Here is a 24,804-nt window from a genome sequence, read left to right as displayed (position 1 = left end):
GGGTCCTGTCTAATGCAGTGAGAGCCTGCTGCTGAGGGGGAGTGAGGTCCTGTCTAATGCAGTGTGAGTCTGCTGTTGAGGGAGAGTGAGGTCCTGTCTAATGCAGTGACAGCCTGCTGCTGAGAGGGAGTGAGGTCTCATCTAATGCAGTGAGAGCCTGCTGCTGAGTGGGAGTGAGGTCCTGTTGAATGCAGTGAGAGCCTGCTGCTGAGAGGGAGTGAGGACCTTCCTAATGCAGTGAGAGTCTGCTGCTGAGGGGGAGTGAGGTCCTGTCTAATGCAGTGAGAGCCTGCTGCTGAGGGGGAGTGAGGTCCTGTCTAATGTAGTGTGAGCCTGCTGCTGAGGGGGAGTGAGGTCCTGTCTAATGCAGTGACAGCCTGCTGCTGAGAGGGAGTGAGGTCGTGTCTAATGCTGTGAGAGCCTGCTGCTGAGAGGGAATGAGGTCCTGCCTAATGCAGCGAGATCCTGCTGCTGAGAGGGAGTGAGGACCTGCCTAATGCAGTGAGAGTCTGCTGCTGAGGGGGAGTGAGGTCCTGCCTAATGCAGTGAGAGCCTGCTGCTGAGTGGGAGTGAGGTCTTACCTAATGCAGTGACTGAGAGCCTGTTGCTGAGGGGGAGTGAGGTCCTGTCTAATGCAGTGAGAGCATGCTGCTGAGGGGGAGTGAGGTCCTGTCTAATGCAGTGTGAGCCTGCTGCTGAGAGGGAGTGAGGTCCTGGCTGATGCAGTGAGAGCCTGCTGCTGAGAGGGAGTGAGGTTCTGCCTAATGCAGTGAGAGCCTACTGCTGAGAGGGAATGAGGTCCTGCCTAATGCAGTGAGAGCCTGCTGCTGAGAGAGAGTGAGGTCCTGCCTAATGCAGTGAGATCCTGCTGCTGAGAGGGAGTGAGGTCCTGCCTAATGCAGTGAGAGTCTGCTGCTGAGGGGGAGTGAGGTCCTGTCTAATGCGGTGAGAGCCTGCTGCTGAGGGGGAGTGAGGTCCTGTCTAATGCAGTGTGAGCCTGCTGCTGAGAGGGAGTGAGGTCCTGGCTGATGCAGTGAGAGCCTGCTGCTGAGAGGGAGTGAGGTCCTGCCTAATGCAGTGAGAGTCTGCTGCTGAGGGGGAGTGAGGTCCTGTCTAATGCAGTGAGAGCCTGCTGCTGAGGGGGAGTGAGGTCCTGTCTAATGCAGTGAGAGTCTGCTGCTGAGGGGGAGTGAGGTCCTGCCTAATGCAGTGAGAGTCTGCTGCTGAGTGGGAGTGAGGTATCATCTAATTCAGTGAGAGCCTGCTGCTGAGTCGGACTGAGGTCCTGCCTAATGCAGTGAGAGCCTGCTGCTGAGAGGGAGTGAGGTCTCGTCTAATGCAGTGAGAGCCTGCTGCTGAGTGGGACTGAGGTCCTGCCTAATGCAGTGAGAGACTGCTGCTGAGAGGGATTGAGGTCCTGGCTGATGCAGTGAGAGCCTGCTGCTGAGTGGGAGTGAGGTCTCGTCTAATTAAGTGAGAGCCTGCTGCTGAGAGGGAATAAGGTCCTGTCTGATGCAGTGAGAGCCTGCTGCTGTGAGGGAGTGAGGTCCTGGCTGATGCAGTGAGGGCCTACTGCTGAGAGGGACTGAGGTCCTGTCTAATGCAGTGAGAGCCTGCTGCTGAGAGGGAGTGAGGTCCTGGCTGATGCAGTGATAGCCTGCTGCTGAGAGGGAGTGAGGTCCTGGCTGATGCAGTGATAGCCTGCTTCTGAGTGGGAGTGAGGTCCTGTCTAATGCAGTGAGAGCCTGCTGCTGAATGAAGTCTCGTCTAATGCAGTGAGAGCCTGCTGCTGAGTGGGAGTGAGGTCTCATCTAATGCAGCGAGAGCCTGCTGCTGAGTGGGAGTGAGGTCTCATCTAATGCAGTGAGAGCCTGCTGCTGAGTCGGAGTGAGGTCCTGTTGAATGCAGTGAGAGCCTGCTGCTGAGAGGGAGTGAGGTCCTGCCTAATGCAGTGAGAGCCTGCTGCTGAGAGAGAGTGAGGTCCTGTTGAATGCAGTGAGAGCCTGCTGCTGAGTGGGAGTGAGGTCCTGCCTAATGCAGTGAGAGCCTGCTGCTGAGAAGGAGTGCGGTCTCATCTAATGAAGTGAGAGCCTGTTGCTGAGAGGGAGTGAGGTCTCGTCTAATGCAGTGAGAGCCTGTTGCTGAGAGGGAGTGAGGTCCTTCCTAATGCAGTGAGAGCCTGCTGCTGAGTGGGAGTGAGGTCTCTTCTAATGCAGTGAGAGCCTGCTGCTGAGTGGGAGTGAGGTCTCGTCTAATGCAGTGAGAGCCTGCTGATGAGTGGGAGTGAGGTCTCGTCTAATGCAGTGAGAGCCTGCTGCTGAGTGGAAGTGAGGTCTTGTCTAATGCAGTGAGAGCCTACTGCTGAGAGGGACTGAGGCCCTGGCTGATGCAGTGAGAGCCTGCTGCTGAGTGGGAGTGAGGTCTCGTCTAATGCAGTGAGAGCCTACTGCTGAGAGGGAGTGAGGTCCTGACTGATGCAGTGAGAGCCTGCTGCTGAGAGGGAGTGAGGTCCTGACTGATGCCGTGAGAGCCTGCTGCTGAGTGGGAGTGAGGTCCTGTCTAATGCAGTGAGAGCCTGCTGCTGAGTGGGAGTGAGGTCTCGCCTAATAAAGGTGTCATTGCTGGCACTCTGCTTCTGGGAGCAGGAGTTCTACGCAGTAATGTCCCTCGTGGTGACGGAGAGACGCCCAGGATGAGTGATTATTGAAAGGTTTGCACCCGGAGATGGGGACGCAGACCCTGACGCTTCTGCTCGTTAAGCATGGACCGCCTGAGACAGGAGCTGGTTTGCGCGCTGCCAGCAGGTGGTGCAGCGGAGCCAGAAATGAACTGAGATGTTGTTGTTAAAATTGATCTGCCTCTTGTGGTGAACTGCTGATCCCTGATCGATGGGGCGATGAATCAGAACAAGCATTTGCAATGCAATAGTTCTCACATTGGGAACGTTTGAGCTATTGGTATTGTAAATGACACTTTTTTTATTTATGTTTTGGTTTTTAACCACATCGCTGCTAGCCCTATTTTTCTCCTGTGCTGGGGTCCAATATGAATGGGTGTGGTCATGACGAGCTCAGCTCGTCATGAGCACACGAGCACCGTGCTTCATGACGAGCTGAGCTCTCACTGCATCAGCCAGGACCTCACTCCCTCTCAGCAGTAGGCTCTCACTTCATTTGCTATCCTATGCCTTGTTTTGTTATGCTATGCTATGTTTTGCTATCATATGCTGTGTTTTGTTATGCTTTGCTATGCTGTGTTTTGTTATGCTATGCTATGATTTGTTATGTTATGCTGGTGAGGGTGTGTGAGTGTGTGTGAGGGTGAGTGAGGGTGAGGGTGTGAGGAAGGGTGAGGGGATGTGAGGGTGAGGGGATGTGAGCGTGAGGGGATGTGAGGGTGAGGGTATGTGAGGGTGAGGGGATGTGAGGGTGAGGTGGTGTGAGGGTGAGGGGATGTGAGGGTGAGGAGGTGTGAGGGGGTGTGAGGGTTAGGGTGTGAGGGAGGGTGAGGGGGTGTGAGTGTGAGGGGATGTGAGTGTGAGGGGATGTGAGTGTGAGGGGATGTGAGGGTGAGGGGATGTGAGGGTGAGGGGATTTGAGGGTAAGGGGATGTGAGGGTGAGGGGGTGTGAGGGTGAGAGGATGTGAGGGTGAGGAGGTGTGAGGGTGAGGGGGTGTGAGGGTGAGGGGGTGTGAGGGAGGGTGAGGGGATGTGAGTGTGAGGGGATGTGAGCGTGAGGGGATGTGAGGGTGAGGGGATGTGAGCGTGAGGGGAGGAGCAGCTGACGAATGGTAAGCAAAGAAGCAAGAATGATGTGGGAGTCTACCAATGGTAAATAAAGGTAAGTAATGGGCGGGCTCTAAGCTCCTTTTTTAGGATAATTATTTTCGCTGACAGCGCATGCTCTCTATAAATGAAACCTAAAAAAGGGTGAGACAGCACTGAAGAAGGCTTAAGAGGCTAAAGAGAAGGAAAGACAACATAGGAGGTGCAGAGCAAAACAGAGGAAAGAGAGCAGGTAAAGACAATATAAAGGAGAGAGAAACAAGAAGACAACAGGGAGGGAGTAAAATCACCTCGAAGAACAGATCCGTAGGAGAGAGAAGGGAAGACGGAGTGGAGCACAACGGAAAGAGGGGGAGGAGAGGAAAGGTGGGCGGTGGAGAGAAGAAAGACTGCAGAGAAGGAATGGAGCTCAGCTAAGGACCTGGAGCTGGGAGAGGGCAGCCCTGTAGGAGACAGAAGGGGTGGACGGAGAAGAAGGGAGAGACATACCTGTAGAAGACAGGGGGGAGGAGACAGCAGGGAAGAAACGAGGGATCGCAGGGGAGAAAAAAAAATCAGAGAGAGGTAACATTACGAGGAGAGAGAAAGGAGTGAACAGGAAGAGCGCCACAAAATACAGAGGACAGGGACAGACAAAACAGCTGGAAATAGAATGAAAGACAGCAGACAAGAGTGGAGTAACAGATGAGGGAAAGCAAGAAGAGGCTACGAGGGTAGTTAATGCAAGGAACGACCGCAAAGAAGGACTGCGGCATGAGAGCGCAGAGGAAATAAACCAAGAGGAACTGCAAGATTAAGTGAGAAAGGAGAGTCGAAGAGCAGAAAAGTGCGATGAGAAAGACGAAAATAAATGAATAAGGAGGAAAGAATGAGGCTAGAGGCGAGGAGATGAAAGGAGTGAGTGACGGACTGAAAATAAAAGTGCAAGGTAGAGAACGGAGAAGTTAGAGAAAGTAGTCAGAGGACGTATGGGAAAGAGAGAGGGGTGATTGAGCGGAAGGTGAGAGAGGGAACAGGAGCAAACATTGTGTAGGAGCAGAAATACTGGCAGCGCTGCACAAATCAACATTACATACAAGTGTGTCACAAAATTACATAACGTTGTATAATATAACAACATAACATAAACAGCACAACATGGAATGTTAGGAGGAAAGGTGGGAAAAGGAAGTAAGAGAGAGCGGGGGAAGTGAAGACAGAGTAGGAAGAACTTAGAAGGGATTGAGGAGAAATAGGAAACGAGAGCGAGGCCAGCAAGTTTGGGAGCGGCTTCCTTTGAAGTCTGATTCCGAGGCTCAGACAAATGGTGGTGTGCGAGGAGCTTCCTTTCAAGTCTGATGGGGGCGGGGTAGCAGATGGCGTGTGCACGCCCGGCGCACATGCACTGGCCATAATCCGCATTCCAAAGCCCTCTGGCAGCATTTCCTGGAGCCCCTACATAAGTCTCGCCGGAGAATACGCAAGCGCATTGGCTCAGCGAGACCTAAAAAAGGGTTGGGGGACCGGACTTGAATAAGAGGGGAAACAGTAAAACCTGCAAATGTGTGAAATCTGCCCTCAGCCTCCGCAGTTCTGAAGGGGCCTTTTCGCCGTTACAAATGAGTTTATAGATTAGTTTGTTGCGTGTTTATCAATATCAGGACCATAGCCGTTCCTCTATTCCGTTAGAGAGGGATTTAGAGGGAGCCTCCAGGTCTGCTGCCGTACGGCCGGATCCTCACTCCGCCATCTTGGATCTGAGGAAGGCACAAGCCGCCAGCCTCCGCAGCATTTACATTTTATTTTACTTATATATGATATGGATTGCAGAGGACAGTAACACAGGGACTATAAAGGGCAGTGAGGTATGAACTGTAAAAGACATTGAGGTATGGGAATTAAGGACAGTGACATCTGTCCTGCGAACGAAAATAAGATGTGGACAGCTGAGGACAGTGAGATATAGGCAGCAAGGGACAGTGAGACATGGACAGTGAGGTGTGGGCTGAACGGTGCAGTGAAGCATGGGCAGTGAGGTGTGGGCTGTAAGGGACAGTGAAGCATGGGCAGTGAGGTGTGGGCTGTAAGGGACAGTGAAGTATGGGCAGTGAGGTGGGGGCTGAAAGGGACAGTGAAACATGAACAGTGAGGTGGGGGCTGCAAGGACATGGACTCCAGAGGACAGTGAGACTTGGACTGATAGGGACTGTGAGGTGTGGGCAGCAAGGGACAGTGAAACATGGACAGTGAGGTGGGGGCTAAAAGGGACAGTGGGACATGGACTGCAGAAGATGGAGGCGGGTGTAAACCACCGAGCACTGCCCACCCCAACCTTGTCTGCCACCGACTCACCAATCGCCTGCGGAGACACAAGGTGGCAGAAGAGGGCAGCGAAGAGGATGAGCACCAGGGGGTAGGTGACCCAGGCCAGGTACTGCAGCACCACGTTGTCACCCATCTGCTTGAACATCCACTTGTAGGCTGTGAAGAGAGGCAGAGACAGGGCAATGAGGATTGCATTCAGAGCTCGTAGCCGAAGGGGTATACACCCACTATACCCCAACCCACTATAATGCATGTATAGCTCGTAGTGGAAGGGGTATACACCCACTATACCCCACCCCACTATAATGCATGTATAGCTCGTAGTGGAAGGGGTATACACCCACTATACCCCACCCCACTATAATGCATGTATAGCTCGTAGTGGAAGGGGTATACACCCACTATACCCCAACCCACTATATGGCACGCATAGCTCATAGCCGAAGTGGTATACACCCACTATACCCCACCCACTATAATGCATGTATAGCTTGTAGCGGAAGGGGTATACACCCACTATACCCCACCACACTATAATAATAATAATAATAATAATAATAATAATAATAATAATAAAAAATGTATAAAGCGCTTGGTTACACTAGAAACACTGTGTCACCGCGCTGTGGCGACAGAAACCAAGCAAGCTCCATTGACTGTCAGGTATAGAGCTCAAGAGGCCCTGATGGCAGACAGAAACCTAAACTACTCAGGAAAAAGGTGGGTCTTCGGTTTCTGACGGAACCTCGTCTCCGATGGTTCCATACGAAGCTCAATCGGAAGAGCATTCCACTGTTTACTGGCCAGGTATCTGAAGGAGCGACCACCCATCCGTGCTCTGTAGATACGTGGCACCTGGAAGAGCATACTCCCTAGGGATCTCAGAAGCCGCTTAGGAGGGTACATGGTCAGCAACTTCTGAAGATAGATAGGTCCCCTTCCCTGAGCAATGGGCTGAGCCATGCACATCGTTTTGAACACAATGCGTTCACGGACAGGAAGCCAGTGCAGGGTGGCTAAGACACGACTCCCAGAAGACCTTCGAGGAAGGTTCAGCGACAGCCTGGCGGCCACGTTCTGCACACATTGCAGTTGGTGCAGTCCTTTTTTGCTCAATCCAATGTACAACCAGTTCCCGTAGTCCAAGTGGGGAGTGACAAGGGTGTGAATTAGCATTTTCCTACCAGTAACGGGGAGTAAGTCCAGGGTTTTATGCAGACTTTTTAAAATGCCATAACTTTTGCCGGCTAACCCTCTAATGTGGTGTTCAAAGGACAGGTTGACGTCCAGTCGAACTCCCAGGTTTTTCACCTACTCCGAGGGGTTAGGCGTGGGCCCAAGTTCGGGTGGCCACCACGCTGAAGACCAGATGGACGGAGCTTTCCCTATCACTAGAAGTTCGGTTTTACTCGCATTGAGGCGCAGGTATTTCTTATTCATCCAGCCTGCCAGTTCTACTAGACAGGCGGAGAAGTTCGCTGCCGCTTCTTCCGGGGGCTGGGATAGTGTCACCACCAATTGCGAGTCGTCCGCGTAGGACACAATCTCCACCCCGTAGGCTTCCACTATCTTCGCCAGGGGTTCCTTATACAGATTGAATAAAGTAGGGATCAAAATAGAGCCCTGCGGAACCCCTTGCTTTAGAGATCGTACCTCCGATTTAAAGGGGGGACAGTGGACTTGAAACCTTCTGTCTGCAAGGAACGAACACAGCCACTCATGAGCCGGCCCTACAACCCCAGCCTCCCTGAGGTGGGAGAGTAGTAAGGGATGCAAGACGGTATCAAATGCCGCACTAAGATCTAATAGCAGCAGAGCGGTCGTCCGCCCTTCATCCACTCTCCCGCGCAGCAGTTCCGTGGAGAAAAACAGTGCCGATTCTGTAGAGTGGTTGGCCCTAAAACCTGACTGTGAGGGGTGGAGAAGTTGACACTCTTCCATATATTTAACCATCTGGGCATTGACAATTTTCTCTACCATTTTAGCACAAAAAGTAAGAGCGAAATGGGACGAAAATTGTCCAAATGGGACATATTAAGGTTGGCCTTCTTTTTGATCGGGATAACCTGAGCTGTATAGCTCATAGCCGAAGGGGTATACACCCGCAATACCCCACCCCACTATAATTCATGTATAGCTTGTAGCGGAAAGGGTATACACCCACTATACCCCACCCCAGTATATCGCATGTATAGCTCGTAGCAGAAGGGGTATACACCCACTATACCCCACCCCTCTATATCGCATGTATAGCTTGTAGCGGAAGGGGTATACATCCACTGAACCCCACCCCACTATATTGCATGTATAGCTTGTAACGGAAGGAGTATACACCCACTATATCCCACCCCACTATATCGCATGTATAGCTTGTAGCGGAAGGGGTATACACCCACTATATCCTACCCCACTATATCGAATATATAGCTCATTGCCAGAGGGGTATACACCCTCTATACCCCACCCCACTATATCACATGTATGTGTGTGTGTGTGTGTGCAGTGTGCACATGTCTGTTGTATGTGTGGGTGTGCAGTGTGCATGTGTCTGCAGGATGTGTGTGTGTGCAGTGTGTGCACAGTGTGCATATGTCTGCAGTATGTGTGTGTGTGCAGTGTATGTGTGTGTGAAAAGTGTGCACGTGTCTGCAGTATGTGTGTGTGTGCAGTGTGTGTGTGTGTGCACGGTGTGCATGTGTCTGCAGTATGTGTGTGTGTGCAGTGTGCATGTGTCTGCAGTATGTGTGTGTGCAGTGTGCATGTACCTGCAGTATGTGTGTGTGCAGTTTGTGCACAGTGTGCATATGTCTGCAGTATGTGTGTGTGTGTGCAGTGTATGTGTGTGTGAAAAGTGTGCACGTGTCTGCAGTATGTGTGTGTGTGCAGTGTGTGTGTGTGTGCACAGTGTGCATGTGTCTGCAGCATGTGTGTGTGTGCAGTGTGCATGTGTCTGCAGTATGTGTGTGTGCAGTGTAAATGTGTCTGCAGTATGTGTGTGTTTGCAGTGTGTGTGTGTGTGTGCACAGTGTGTATGTGTCTGCAGTATGTGTGAGTGTGCAGTGTGTGTGTGCACAGTGTGCATGTGTCTGCAGTATGTGTGTTTGCAGTGTTTGTGTGCACAGTGTGCATGTGTCTGCATTATGTGTGTGTGCAGTGTGCATGTGTCTGCAGTATGTGTGTATGCAGTGTGCATGTGTCTGCATTATGTGTGTATGTGCAGTGTGTGCACAGTGTGCACTATATCCTACCCCACTATATCGAATATATAGCTCATAGCCGGAGGGGTATACACCCTCTATACCCCACCCCACTATATCACATGTATGTGTGTGTGTGTGTGCAGTGTGCACGTGTCTGTTGTATGTGTGGGTGTGCAGTGTGCATGTGTCTGCAGGATGTGTGTGTGTGCAGTGTGTGCACAGTGTGCATATGTCTGCAGTATGTGTGTGGGTGCCGTGTATGTGTGTGTGAAAAGTGTGCACATGTCTGCAGTATGAGTGTGTGTGCAGTGTGTGTGTGTGTGTGTGCACAGTGTGCATGTGTCTGCAGTATGTGTGTGTGCAGTCAAGTCAAGTCAAGTCAAGTCAGAGAATTTATATAGCGCACTACATACCCAGAGGGTCTCAAGGCGCTTAGGGAGGGGGGACGCTTACTTGTCAAATATCCACGTTTTAAGTTGCTTTCTAAAAGCTAGGTGGTTCTGGGTAAGGCGAAGGTAGGCGGGGAGTGAGTTCCATGTTTTAGCTGCCAGGTATGAGAAGGATCTGCCTCCCATGGTGGTCTTGTTGATGCGGGGAACAGTGGCGAGGGCTTGGCTGGAAGAACGTAGTTGGCGGGAGGGGGTGTAGAAGGACAGTCGTGAGTTGAGGCATTCTGGTCCGATGTCGTGGAGTGATTTGTGTGCGTGGGTTAGCAGTCGGAAAGTGATCCTCTTATTGACGGGTAGCCAGTGGAGGTCTTTCAGGTGGCCAGAGATGTGTTCGTTACGTGGGATGTCTAATATGATCCTGGCTGAGGCGTTTTGGATTCGTTGGAGTTTCTTCTGGAGTTTAGCGATAGTACCTGCGTAGAGGGTGTTTCCGTTGTCCAGTCGGCTCGTGACCAGAGCATGGGTGACTGTTTTTCTGGTTTCGGTGGGGATTCAGCGAAATGTTTTTTTGAGCATGCGAAGGATGTTGAAGCAGGATGAGGATACGGCGTTGACTTGTTTGTTCATTGAGAGTGAAGAGTCCAGGATAACGCCTAGGTTCCGTGCGTGGTCTGTCGGGATGGGTGCTTTTCCAAGGGCTTCCGGCCACCAAGAGTCGTCCCATGCAGAGGGGGATGTACCTAAGATGAGGAACTTCTGTTTTATCTGAGTTCAGTTTCAGACGGCTTTGTTTCATCCATTCTGCAACTTCTTTCATTCCTTCGTGTAGGTTTGTTTTGGCGGTGCTGGGGTCATTGGTGAGAGAAAGGATCAGTTGAGTGTCATCCGCGTAGGAGATGATGTTGAGGTTGTGTTGGCGAGCGATGGCCGCAAGGGGGCTCATGTATACGTTGAAGAGGGTGGGACTGAGTGAGGATCCTTGTGGTACGCCACAGATGACTTCAGTGGCTTCGGATTTGAATGGTGGAAGGCGGACTCTCTGGGTTCTTCCGGTGAGGAACGAGGTGATCCATTCAAGTGCTTTTCCTTGTATTCCGATGTTTCTGAGTCGTTGTAAAAGGGTACTGTGGCAGACTGTGTCGAAGGCTGCAGAGAGGTCGAGGAGGATGAGGGCGACTGTGTCTCCATTGTCCAGTAGAGTTCGGATGTCGTCTGTTGCTGCGATGAGGGCAGTCTCAGTGCTGTGTTTTGCTCGGAAGCCAGATTGTGAGGAGTCGAGGGATTTGTTGGCTTCGAGGAAGGCGGCGAGTTGGTTGTTGACAGCTTTCTCGATGACTTTGGCTGGGAAAGGAAGGAGCGATATGGGGCGGTAATTTTTGAGTTCGGTGGGGTCCGCTGTGGGTTTTTTCAGAAGGGCGGTGAGTTCAGCGTGTTTCCAGCTTTCCGGGAAGGTGGCGGAGTTGAAGGAGCAGTTGATGACGTCTCGGAGGTGCGGTGCTATGACGGAGTCTGCTTTGTTGAAGATGTGGTGAGGGCATGGGTCTGTGGGGGATCCTGAGTGGATAGAGTTCATCAGGCGGATGGTGTCCTCAGTGGAGATTGGGTTCCAGTCGTTAAGGGCGTTCAAGGGGGGAGAATGTTCAGCATATGGTTGGGTGGGTTGGTCTTCGGGTTGGTTGTTGAAGCTGTTGTGGATGTCTGCAATTTTGTCGTGGAAGAATAAAGCCAGGGAGTCGCAGAGGGCTTGAGAAGGGGTGATGTCGTTGGAGTTGGCCGAGGGGTTGGTAAATTCCTTGACGATGTTGAAAAGTTCCTTGCTGTTGTGGGCGTTGTTGTCTAGTCGATCCTTGAGTGCTGTTTTCTTGGCCTTTCGGATTAGTTGGTGGTGTGTGCGGGTGGCGTTTTTGAAGGCGTCCTTGGTGCTAGTGGTTGGGTCTTTTTTCCAGGCCTTTTCAAGGGAGCGGCAGTTTCTTGGACTTCTTAAGATCATCGTTGAACCATGAGGCCTTCTTGCTGCTAGGTTTGCGTTGACGTTTTTTCAGTGGTGCTAGGATGTCGGCGATCTTGGATAACCATAGGGTGAAGTTGGCAGCGGCTTGGTCTGGGTTAAAAGAGTGTGCTGGGGTGTTTAGAAGGAGCGATGAGGAGATCTGGTCGATGGTGATTTTGTTCCAGTTTCTTTGCAGAGTTGGTTGGAGGTGGTTGGTGGGTTTCGGCTTGTTGTAGGTGAAGTGAACGCAGCTGTGGTCAGTCCAGAGGAGATCCGTAGTGTGGCTGAAGGAGACATGATTGCTGGAGGTGAAGATGGGGTCGAGTGTGTGGCCTGCGATGTGGGTGGGGGAAGTGACCAGTTGTTTAAGTCCGAGGTTGGCGAGGTTGTCCAAGAGGGTGGTGGTGTTGCGGTCGTTGTTCTTTTCAAGGTGAAAGTTAATTTGTCTGCAGTATGTGTGTGTTTGAAGTGTGTGTGTGTGTGTGTGTGTGTGTGTGTGTGTGTGTGTGCACAGTGTGTATGTGTCTGCAGTATGTGTGAGTGTGCAGTGTGTGTGCACAGTGTGCATGTGTCTGCAGTATGTGTGTGTGCAGTGTGTGTGTGCACAGTGTGCATGTGTCTGCAGTATGTGTGTGTGCAGTGTGTGTGTCCACAGTGTGCTATGATCTGCCTCTTGTGTGCATGTGTCTGCAGTATGTGTGTGTGCAGTGTGCATGTACCTGCAGTATATGTGTGTGCAGTGTGTGCACAGTGTGCATATGTTTGCAGTATGTGTGTGTGTGTGCAGTGTATGTGTGTGTGAAAAGTGTGCACGTGTCTGCAGTATGTGTGTGTGCAGTGTGTGTGTGTGTGTGTGTGCACAGTGTGCATGTGTCTGCAGTATGTGTGTGTGTGCAGTGTGCATGTGTCTGCAGTACATGTGTGTGCAGTGTAAATGTGTCTGCAGTATGTGTGTGTTTGCAGTGTGTGTGTGTGTGTGCACAGTGTGTATGTGTCTGCAGTATGTGTGAGCGTGCAGTGTGTGTGTGCACAGTGTGCATGTGTCTGCAGTATGTGTGTTTTCAGTGTTTGTGTGCACAGTGTGCATGTGTCTGCATTATGTGTGTGTGTGTGCCGTGTGCATGTGTCTGCAGTATGTGTGTGTATGCAGTGTGCATGTGTCTGCATTATGTGTGTATGTGCAGTGTGTGCACAGTGTGCATGTGTCTGCAGTATGTGTGTGTGTGTGCAGTGTGTGTGTGCACAGTGTGCATGTGTCTGCAGTATGTGTGTGTGTGTGTGCAGTGTGTGTGCACAGTGTGCATGTGTCTGCGGTATGTGCAGTGTGCATGTGTCTGCAGTATGTGTGTGTGTGCAGTGTGTGTGTATGTGTGCATGTGTCTGTTGTATGTGTGTGTGTGCAGTGTGCATGTGTCTGCAGTATGTGTGTGTGCAGTGTGCAAGTGTCTGCAGTATGTGTGTGTGTGCAGTGTGTGTGTGTGCACAGTGTGCATGTGTCTGCAGTATGTGTGTGTGTGTGCAGTGTCTGTGTACACAGTGTGCATGTGTCAGCAGTATGTGTGTGTGTGTGCAGTATGTGTGTGTGTGCAGTGTGTGCACAGTGTGCATGTATATGCAGTATGTGTGTGTGTGTGTGTGTGTGTGCAGTGTGTGCACATTGTGCATGTGTCTGCAGTATGTGTGTGTGTGCAGTGTGTGTGTGGTCACAGTGTGCATGTATCTGCAGTATGTTTGTGTGTGAAGTGTGTGTGTGTGCGCAGTGTGCATGTGTTTGCAGTATGTGTGTGAGTGTGCAGTGTGTGTGTGTGCACAGTGTGCATCTGTCTGCAGTTTGTGTGTGTGTGCAGTGTGCATGTGTCTGCAGTATGTGTGTGTGTGCAGTGTGCACATGTCTGCAGTATGTGTGTGTGTGTATGCAGTGTGTGTGTGTGTGCAGTGTGTGTTTGTGCACAATGTGCATGTGTCTGTAGTATGTGTGTGTGTGCAGTGTGCATGTGTCTGCAGTATGTGTGTGTCTGTCCATCTGTTGGACTTCCTTAGAAGCAGTGCATGTGTGAGAAGAAGGTCTCTCCTGGGATGGGCTCTTTTGCTGCAGGAGCATTTGGGAGGTCTTGTCTTCCCAAGTGGTGTTTTCACGTGTGTGTGTGAGGTGCAGGTGTATCCCTTCTTCACTGGTGCCTGAGATAAGGTTCTTGCCAGAGTTCCTTTGTATTTGATTGCACTGCACCCCAAATGCTGACTGTGACCCCTGCTCCCAGCCCCACCAGCCTCGGCTCACCCAGCAGGCTCTTCGCACTGGCGTAGTCCATGCTCCAGCTCACCAGCGCCATCACCAGCCCCAGAAGCACCAGGAAGATCCAGTCCTCGCCCAGCTTTCGGATGATGAATCTCTGCACCCGCCGTGCACAGTCTGTGGAGAGACACAGGCCTTGTTAGTTCTAGGCATGCAAGGCTAGCTGTGGCCAGCTCTATCCCTCCTCCTCTCATCTCAATGTCACAGTCGCAACTTTACCGGTTCATTTCTGGAGGGCATGTCTGCAGCTTAGGTGACCAGTTCTGGAAGCTGTCTCTCGAATACATGTGGCTCTTTTTAGAAAAGTTACCTGCAGCACTGCGGTTACCGCTAACCGAGCAGCACTCCAATGGCTATCCAATCCAATTCAACAGATCATATCTGGAGCGCTGTAACCAAATCTAAGACTACCTCTGGAGTACAGATCCAATCGATAGCTTTGTTACAAAACCTAAAGACTACCTCTGTCGTACAGATCTCATCTGAAATATCCTGCCTGGAGCACTATAACCCTATCTAAAGGCTACCTCCGGAGTACAGATCCCATCTGGAGCAATGTAATGAAACCTACAGTACTGTTGGACAGGCCTCGTGAAGGGCTCGCTCCCTCCCCGCATGACAGAGCCTGGACACCGGCTCTCCCGGTGCCACCAGAAGAACAACCTCGACGACCCACAGAAGCAACCCGCAACCCGTCCCGGAGTACAGATCCCACCTGGAGCACTGTAATGAAACCTACAGTACCTAAAGCCCATTATCGCCATTTTAGCGGCAGTTTCCTGCCGCTAAAACTGAGATAATTTCAACGAGGTTCTTGCTAATATGCCCCCTAATGATTACATCTGCAGTATTGTTCTACTGTCTACTTCTTTCTTCACAGTGTATGGCACAACATCTCTGAGTGTACAAATAAGTGACACTGCTGTTCCATTTCTCACAACCAGAGGGCAGAGCACAACATCACTTTCACTACAGATGATGACTAATGCCCTATGTGTGCAGTTCCTCATCTGGTCATTAGATGGCACTGCTTGACAACTCTATCAACGCATGGGAAGCTTAGAGGATCTCGCCATCGGTGCACTGCTGCTTCTCACCACAAGAGGCAGATCATAGCACCTTATTCTCTACAGATGATGACTAATGCCCTATGTGTGCATTGCTTGACAACTCTTTCATTGGGTGGGGAGCTGAAAGGTCTTTGTCATTGTTAGACGGACCGGGAGGGTCGGCCGAGGACAAGAGGAGAGGTCTCCGGGGAGAGCCGTCTCCAGCGATCGTACAGACGAATAACTTCCCCCCCACAGACGTACACCACACAAGGATAAGGTTTAACGTTCTTTATAAGCAATCTTTAAGTACGGTAGAATGGTACAAGGAGGTCTGGACTCAGGGGTCCCCTCGATTCTAGTCTCTTGGGTGGAAAGGGGGTAGCGGGACAGTCTTGTTACCAATCTGGTAGATGCGATGATAAGATGGATAGCTCAAAATCCTCGAGCTCGGCGTTCTTAGATGGTCGGGCCGTGGCGGAGCCAGCAGGTCCCGAGATGATCGTAGGTAGCGACGGTCCGCGGCGGCGCCAGCAGGTCCCGGTGAAGATGAAGGGTTCAGAAGGTTTGCGGCAGCGCCAGCAGGCAGGACAGTAGTTCCAAGGCAGGGCTACGGCAGCGCCAGTAGTCCGTCAAGGATGAGTTCGTCACGGTGTCTCTCGACTCCAGGATACAACTGCCTTCCTGCTCTGGAGCTGCCCCAGTTATAGGTCTGGCGTCCTTTGATGTCCGGACCCTCGCACTTGGAGGTCGGGAGGTCCGGGATGAGGGAGTCCAGACACCCAGCAGGGGGGTGGAGCCAGCGCCCGGGGGAGCTGGGGGCGATCGGCACCTGGCGGGGGAGAGCCATCAACACTTCTTTCTCCCATTGACCTGCTAAGTGGGCCGCTCACCTCCTGGGTGGATGGTGGTGCCGGGATGTCGGGGCCTGGCCAGGCCCAGGGTTAGGGTCGATCTGAGGCCACGCGGCCTCGTGGTGCAGGGTCCAAGATGGCGGCCGGGCCGGGCGAGGGAGCCGGTAGTGATTCGGCCCCATGATGCAGAGATGTCCGGGGGCAGGAGTCCCGTATGAGACGGGGTGCGGGTTGGTTCTGTGGGTAACACCTGGAGGGCCGGGCTCGGGCCCTGTCATGCGGGGAGGAAGCAAGCCCTTCACGTGGCCTGTCCAACAGTCATAAGTGCGCTGCTGCTTCTAGCATGAAAGTGACTCTTTTGACATGGTTAGTCCCCACCTTTCCCTGACGTTGGATGGCATTTGAACTGAAAGTGCACTAGGTCGGTGCTAAGCAGGTTCTCAGTACCAGATCTTTTTCTTGAAACTGTACCATTACTGGCACAACTTCAGCAACTCCTGTAAGTACCTAATAAATGGTGCCCTTTGTACCGAGGGCATTTGTACTGAAGAGGGTCCCCTGAGGCTGCCACACAAATTGTGCCACCCTGGGGACCCCTCACCAAGACTATGCACTCTGCCATTGCAGGCTGCGTATTTTGATGCAGAGAAAACTGAAGAGTCGACATGGCACCTGTGTGCCATGCCTCCCGTACACTGCATGAGGTACAGGTAAGTCATCTCTACTGCAGGCTTTGTAGCCCTATGGTGGGGTGCACTATACACCATGTGTGGACATATCGGCATAAGCAGATATGACCCTGCAATATCCGAGCCATTCTTGGATGTTGTAAGTTCACAGGGAAGCCACAGAGAGTACAAGGGCTGGACACTTGTCGTTACGAGTCTCCGAGCTCCATGAGGGCTTCACCGTACCCTACGCTGTTTGATACCAAACATCTCATCTTAATAAACCCTCGCTGATGCCAGCCGGGGATTTATTAATACATTGGCACAGGAGACTCTTTAGAGCATGGGCACTCGCAAACATTTTCCAAAGGGATATAAAGTTTGGTCTGTGATGTGACGAAGGGCCGCATTGGTGGCAGCAGGGTGGAGGTCCAGGGGAGGTGGGGGAGGGACAGGCGGTAAGGTAGGTGTAGAGGAAACAAAGCATCCAGTGGCAGAATTGCACAATGTGAAACCAGAAAGCCTGGGATTAATCCCAGTTTCTCCTCTTTACCAAATTGTGTGAATCGAGGCAATTGTTTTATTTAATTTTCGCTGCTTTTTCTTTCATTATCACATATAAGAAGACCTCGAAATACATGACTTCAGGACAAAACCTTCTCATGTGTTTGATGTAATAAGCTTTAATGTTGTTCATGTATAATACCAACCCGGCCATCCAAGGGTTGGCATGACAATGGACTTGGCTCAGGGTTGACTGTTGGCATTGCTGTCAGTGTGGGGGGGAAGAGCGAATGTTTCTAAATTCATATTTGAAAACGATCAGAATACTTCTCAATGCAGTGATTTATTCTGATCTATTAATGTGAAATGGTTCAGCATGTTATTGACGTACAGCTGTTTTAATCTTGAAAAGACCTTATCATATTTTTGCCCTCCAGCTGCAAGACGGCTTTGAAAATTAAGGTGCTCCTTGACTTCTGTGGGGCTGAACAACCTGCCTACTTCACTTCTTCAACTTTAATTAGCCTTTAAATAAGAGCTTGCCATTTATTTAACATCTTTTAAATGTTAGTGCTCAGTTGAGTGAACGGCAACTCATCGCTGCTGCTGATCGGGGGGCGGCATGCAGCCCCCTGGCCATACTTTGATTATCACTGCTTTAGAGGGGGCCCTTAAAACCCACCAAGCACTGGTGTAGTCTTTGAGTAGTCGTAGCCAGCCTGCCACCTGCAGACATGTTTGTGACCTCATGGGGTGAGAGCCTTCGACCTCATGGGGTGAGAGCCTTCGACCTCATGGGGTGAGAGCCTTGACCTCATGGGGTGAGAGCCTCCGACCTCATGGGGTGAGAGCCTCCGACCTCATGGGGTGAGAGCCTTCGACCTCATGGGGTGAGAGCCTTGACCTCATGGGGTGAGAGCCTCCGACCTCATGGGGTGAGAGCCTCCAACCTCATGGGGTGAGAGCCTCCGACCTCATGGGGTGAGAGCCTCCGACCTCATGGGATGAGAGCCTCCGACCTCATGGGGTGAGAGCCTTCGACTTCATGGGGTGAGAGCCTCCGACCTCATGGGGTGAGAGCATCCGACCTCATGGGGTGAGAGCATCCGACCTCACGGGGTGAGAGCCTCCGACCTCATGGGGTGAGAGCATCCGACCTCACGGGGTGAGAACCTCCGACCTTATGGGGTGAGAGCCTCCGACCTCATGGGGTGAGAGCCTTCGACCTCATGGGGTGAGAGCCTTGACCTCATGGGGTGAGAGCCTCCGACCTCATGGGGTGAGAGCCTCCGACCTCATGGGGTGAGAGCCTTCGACCTCATGGGGTGAGAGCCTTGACCTCATGGGGTGAGAGCCTCCGACCTCATGGGGTGAGAGCCTCCGACCTCATGGGGTGAGAGCCTCCGACCTCATGGGGTGAGAGCCTCCGACCTCATGGGGTGAGAGCCTTCGACCTCATGGGGTGAGAGCCTCCGACCTCATGGGGTGAGAGCCTCCGCTTTCAGGGGCCAGAAACAAAGCCTGCTCTGGGTGGAGGGGCTTCACACCTCCTCCAGGACAGGATAGCATTCCAGGGTGGGAAAATACAAAGGTAATGCCACCTTTTAAATGCAACCCAGGCAACTCCAGATAGTGGAGGACGCCAACCCCCCTTTCCAGCTCTACATTGGGCAGGAGGACAGGTGGGAAAATGAGTTGGATTAGGAGGTGTGCCCGCATTCAGCCAGCACCACCCCTAAGGTGGGGCAGATGATGTAGACACAACTTGTCAAATGTATCCATCTTGGGATGCCAGGGATTAACCCGATCAGGGCTAGGGTAGTGACCCTTCCCATAGGAAGTGGTCACTTAGAGGGTGTAGAGACCCCAAATGCCCATTGGCTACTATATGTCACTCCCTTTAACCCCCCTAAATGTAGTATTTAGGTGGCATCCCTGGATCTTGCAACTTAGATTTGATGGACACAGAGAGGATAAGGACAAAGAAGAGCTGTTAACCCGAAGACCGAAGCCCTGCAGCAGACAATTAGTGCCAAACCTTGCCTGCTGACTTAAGAACTAAACAATCATGGTGGGCTGTCTCATCCAGCAACTGTAAAGCCTCCAAGAACCCCAGCGCACCTCCATCCTTCCACAAATTGGCAAAGAACTCCCTGGGAGTAGAATTACTACTCCCCTGCAGTCAGCAGGCACAGAGCCCACAGAATCCAGTGTTTTGACTTGCTGCTACCTGGCAACTCCACCGTAAAATGCAAACCAAAAGTGATATACTAGTTCTGGAAAATCTGATATTTCTTCCCACCGAGTGTATAGACACCGTGGTCTAACAGTGCTATGATGCTCCAATAACCGGGGTACCGGACCCTCTTCATCATACACAGAGAGGAAGAGTCCAAACTGGAATCCAACTGCCCAAGAAGCAAGCACCCACCGAGAGACATTGATAGCCTCTACAAGTTGCCTGCTCCTGACGGTGAAGATATTTCGACACACGCCATCAGGCTGTCCTACCTGCACAGCACCCAGCCGGCCCAGCCTGGGTACCGATGAACAAGCTGTGCTCCCGTGGTCCTTAGGCCCTTGTGGTCTGCTCCCTTGAGTGGGACCACCCAGACTTACCTTTAAGTCCCTTTGTGCAGTGTGTTTTCAAGTGGCCACCTTCTTCGTAGTGCACCAGCTACCAACAACCTCAGCACCCTGTTCCCGGTCGAATCTGGTGTGCTCCTGAGAATCCGTTGGCAGAACCTTGGGCCTGTACTTGTTATTTACCTAAATCCAGAAGGTGAGCCTTGAGATCCAACTGTGTAATTTTATATGCACTTTTCAATTTTCTCCCTATGATTTCAATGTCTTGTAATTGCGCATAAAAGTGATTTATTTTACAAACTTGAAAAATTGAAAATTTGTCTCTGATTTATTTTTGAGTGTGCTCTCATGTATTGCCTCTGTGAGTACAACAAATGCTTAGCGCTACCTTCTGATGAGTATACCAGCTCACCCACACTACAACAAATAGAGCATTAGTATTAACTGTTTTTGCCTCTGTAAACCAGTCTGGCTCTCACAGACTGGTCTCTCTACGCAGTGTACTTCATAGTACACTATATAAAGGGCCCCACTTCGCACCACCAGAGGGCAGGAAAATGCACCTCATTTATTACAGATGTGAGCTAATGACCAATGCATGCAGTACTCCGTGTGGTCATTCGATGACGCTGCATGGCAACTCTTTTACTACAGTCGATGAGTAATGCCCTATGCATGCAGTTCTCCATCTGGTCATTAGATGGCGCTGCATGACAGCTCTTTTAATACAGAAGATGACTGATGCCTTTTGTGTGCAGTTCTCCATCTAGTCATTAGATGGCGTTGCATGACAACTCATTCACTACAATCGATGAGTAATGCCCTGTGCATGCAGTTTTCCATCTGGTTATTGGATGGCGCTGCATGACAACTCTTTAATGAGATGATAATCTGCGAGCCCTGCTTCCTAGCTGCACCTTCACAGGAGCTGTGAGATCCTGTACAAATGCTGGTCGACTTCTCATCACAGATGGCGCACTATGAGGCGTGCCAGAGGGTGTGGTATTGTGCACAAGGCACTCATTGGAACACGTAGCTCACCGGATGCAGGCCAACTGTTGAGGAAACTGTATCCACCCTTGGTGTAGTGTGTATCCACCCTTCATAGAGGCGAGGAGCCCCAGGGGCCCGTGCTCTCCACTGGGTCTCTTCACCTGCCCTTTCCTCCGGTCCAATCCGGCGGTGTCTGCGGACCTAGAAGGATAATCCTCAGGCCATTCTTGGAAGAGGAGGGACCCTCCCTCAGCTCTCAGGGTCAGTAAATAAACCTGTGCCCCAAAACAGACTGGGTCCCATCCAAGACTCCGCTGAAAAGTGGCCCAAAGGGTCAGCTTTGAGCTGGTAAAGACACACCGTACAGGGGCTTCGTGAGGGATGGGAGACCGCATGGACTTGTACTTGTTGCGATGCACGCGGGGTGTTCGGGCCCTCTCGGCAGAGCCCGTGCTCTGTGGGAGGGATGCGACCACCCATGTCCAGTTTAAAACGCTATGTACTATCCATAAGAGTATGATAGGGGAGGGCCCAAAATACATGACCAAAATCTTCCAGCCCTACACTCCAGGGCGCCTTTTGCGCTCCAGTCATCAGCAGTTACTGCAAGTACCCAGAGTAAAAAAGACCAGACAAGGCGGCCATGCACTAGCCCATGCCGGACCAATACTCTGGAATTCTCTGCCCCCGGAATTAAGATCTCTCTCTAGTCACCTGACTTTCCGGAAAATTTTAAAAACCTATCTGTACCCTAGCAAATAACGCCCTGTAGCCTTCCACCTTCAGTTTGGACATACAATTTAATCAGAACTCTCTTTGTTGCAGCAATAGCGCAGAGATACCCCTTCGGGGGTCTAGTCTGGCGCTTTATGAGAATATAAAATAAATAAAATAAATAAATGACAGACGACTCAGGGACTCACGGTCAGTACAGCCCTGACTTGTCCTCTTCCAGCTCAGAGTGTTTTTGCTTCGCACAGCTGTTCCACAGCTCTTGGATTCCGGGGGTCCATAGCGCTATAGAAGGATGGCAGAGACCCCAGAGCGAGCGGGCCTCGGACGCAGAAGCAAGTTCCTCTCATCACTAAGAGAGGGCAGATGAGGCCAGATGTTCTACTACATGCAACATGTGAGATCCTTTGAAGCTGAATCACCCGCTGAGTACAGTGCTTGCCACCTCACCCCTGACGGATGCGCCCTCAGACCCTGCACATGCCACCTCACCCCTGATGGACGCGCCCTCAGACCCTGCACATGCCACCTCACCCATGATGGAAGCGCCCTCAGACCCTGCACATGCCACCTGACGGATGCGCCCTCAGACCCTGCACATGCCACCGCACCCTGACGGATGCGCCCTCATACCCTACACATGCCACCTCACCCCTGATGGAAGCGTCCTCAGACCCTGCACATGCCACCTCACCCCTGACGGATGCGCCCTCATACCCTACACATGCCACCTCACCCCTGACGGATGCACCCTCAGACCCTGCACATGCCACCTCACCCCTGATGGACGCGCCCTCAGACCCTGCATATGCCACCTCAGCCCTGATGGAAGCGCCCTCAGACCCTGCACATGCCACCTCACCCCTGACGGATGTGCCCTCAGACCCTGCACATGCCACCGCACCCTGACGGACGCGCCCTCATACACTACACATGCCACCTCACCCCTGATGGAAGCGTCCTCAGACCCTGCGCATGCCACCTCACCCTGATGGACGTGCCCTCATACCCTGCACATGCCACCTCACCCTGACGGACGCGCCCTCAGACCGTGCACATGCCACCTCATCCCTGATGGACGCGCCCTCAGACCCTGCACATGCCACCTCACCCCTGACGGATGCACCCTCACACCCTGCACATGGCACCTCACCCCTGATGGACACGCCCTCAGACCCTGCACATGCCACCTCACCCCTGATGGAAGCACCCTCAGACCCTGCACATGCCACCTCACCCCTGATGGAAGCGCCCTCAGACCCTGCACATGCCACCTCACCCCTGACGGATGCGCCCTCAGACCCTGCACATGCCACCGCACCCTGACGGACGCGCCCTCATACCCTACACATGCCACCTCACCCCTGATGGAGGCGTCCCCAGACCCTGCACATACCACCTCACCCTGATGGACGTGCCCTCATACCCTGCACATGCCACCTCACCCTGACGGACGCGCCCTCAGACTGTGCACATGCCACCTCATCCCTGATGGACGCGCCCTCAGACCCTGCACATGCCACCTCACCCTGACGGACGTGCCCTCATACCCTGCACATGTCACCTCACCTTGACGGATGCTCCCTCAGACCTTGCACATGCCACCTCACCCCTGATGGAAGCGCCCTCGGACCCTGCACAAGCCACCTCACCCTGACGGACGCACCCTCAGACCCTGCACATGCCACCTCACTCCTGATGAATGCGCCCTCAGACCCTGCACATGCAACTTCACCCCTGACTAATAAGCCTCATTTTCAATCGTTGGCCAGCGTTTAGCATGGACGATGAAGCAAGCCAATGAAAACAAGGGGAGGAGTCTACACTCCACTTCTAAAATATAATCGATTACAATAAGCCTCGCAGAGCGAGTAGCGCTTGCGCGCTGCAATGCTAGGCGAGACCTAAAAAGGGATAGAATTAGTCCAAATTGTTACCGACCAATCTCCCTCCTTGATTCAACTTCTAAGATCTTGGGACAAGTTTAACTTACAAGACTAGAGGAGGGACCCCCAGAAACTCTGCTTTATCAGCGGTGCAACACAGCTTTCGTCTGGGTATTGGCACCCGTGAACAGAATCTCTCCCTAATAATAGGAGACAAATCAAGGCCAGGAAAGGTTCACTACAACCGGCTTTTATGGACCTCTCTTGTGCCTTTGACAACATAAATTATTCCAAACTATGGGTGTGTTAGAAACCACGGGAGGGGAAGAAGCCCCCTCATCCTATTGTAGAAATGACATATGGAGACTGAAGTCTGAATTAAATTTGGCTCAAATTTAGAGCGTATATCCCCACTAAGCTCTGAGCGTGGCATGCCTCGAGGCGGTATCCTAGGCGCATCTCTGTTTACTGCCCATGACTGGTCTGGAATCCTTTCTTGCTGGACATGCTGCCGACCGCCCAGGCGGAAACGCCCATACAAACCCTGCCCCCGCCGACGACGCAGCACTTGAAGCCATAAATACAAACGCCCTTCAGATTTTATTAGATGCATTTACAACTTTTAAGAGTAATCTTGATTTAAAGGTCAATTTTAGCAATTTTTTTATTGTGACGAGTGGACAGAGAAACCCCCTCTTCGCCCCCTTTATTTCAGGGTGCGGAGGTCAGTAAGGCCTTGACATCTAATTACTTGTGAACTTCTCTTGACTCTTCTTTGCCATGGGGGCGTCTGATCAATACCAGATCGGGGGGGCCTCTGATCCATACCACGTCGGGGGGCCTCTGATGAATACCAGATTGTGAGGGCCTCTGATCAATACCAGATGGGGGGGCCATTTAGCAATACCAGATCGGGGGGCCTCTGATCAATACCAGATCGGGGGGCCTCTGATAAATAACAGATCGTGGGGGCCTCTGATGAATAACAGATCGTGGGGGCCTCGGATCAATACCAGATCGAGGGGGCCTCTAATCAATACCAGGTCGTGGGGGCCTCTGATCAATAACAGATCGTGGGGGGCTCTGATCAATACCAGGTCGTGGGGGCCTCTGATCAATAACAGATCGGGGGTGTCTGATCAATAACAGATCGGTGGGCACTCTGATCAATACCAGATCGGGGGGGCCTCTGATAAATAACAGATTGTGGGGGCCTCTGATGAATAACAGATCGGGGGGCCTCTGATCAATTACAGATTTGGGGGCCTCTGATCAATACCAGATCGGGGGGCCTCTGATCAATACCAGATCGTGGGGGCCTCTGATCAATACCAGGTCGTGGGGGCCTCTGATCAATAACAGATCGGGGGTGTCTGATCAATAACAGATCGGGGGGCCTCTGATCAATACCAGATCGGGCGGCGTCTGATCAATACCAGATCGGGGGGGCCTCTGATCCATACCACGTCGGGGGGCCTCTGATGAATACCAGATTGTGAGGGCCTCTGATCAATACCAGATCGGGGGGCCATTTAGCAATACCAGATCGGGGGGCCTCTGATGAATACCAG

The 24,804-nt window shown here is 52.0% G+C and overlaps 1 protein-coding gene across 1 annotated transcript in view; it reads right to left on the bottom strand.

Annotated features, from left to right (window-relative positions):
- Nucleotides 1-24,804, bottom strand: part of CLCN1 (chloride voltage-gated channel 1) — a gene marked incomplete at its 5' end in the record, with an annotated part of 596,613 nt that overhangs the window by 281,480 nt on the left and 290,329 nt on the right. Inside the window, 2 exons of the mRNA XM_086928421.1 lie at nt 6,117-6,245; nt 13,947-14,078. Of these exons, the coding sequence (XP_086784547.1) occupies nt 6,117-6,245; nt 13,947-14,078 (261 nt within the window). The remainder of the gene's footprint in view (nt 1-6,116; nt 6,246-13,946; nt 14,079-24,804) is intronic.

Source organism: Lissotriton vulgaris, chromosome 7 (genome assembly GCF_964263255.1).
Source record: "Lissotriton vulgaris chromosome 7, aLisVul1.2, whole genome shotgun sequence".
In the NCBI taxonomy this organism is placed as follows: domain Eukaryota; kingdom Metazoa; phylum Chordata; class Amphibia; order Caudata; family Salamandridae; genus Lissotriton; species Lissotriton vulgaris.
This window is presented reverse-complemented; position numbering and strand designations above follow the sequence as displayed.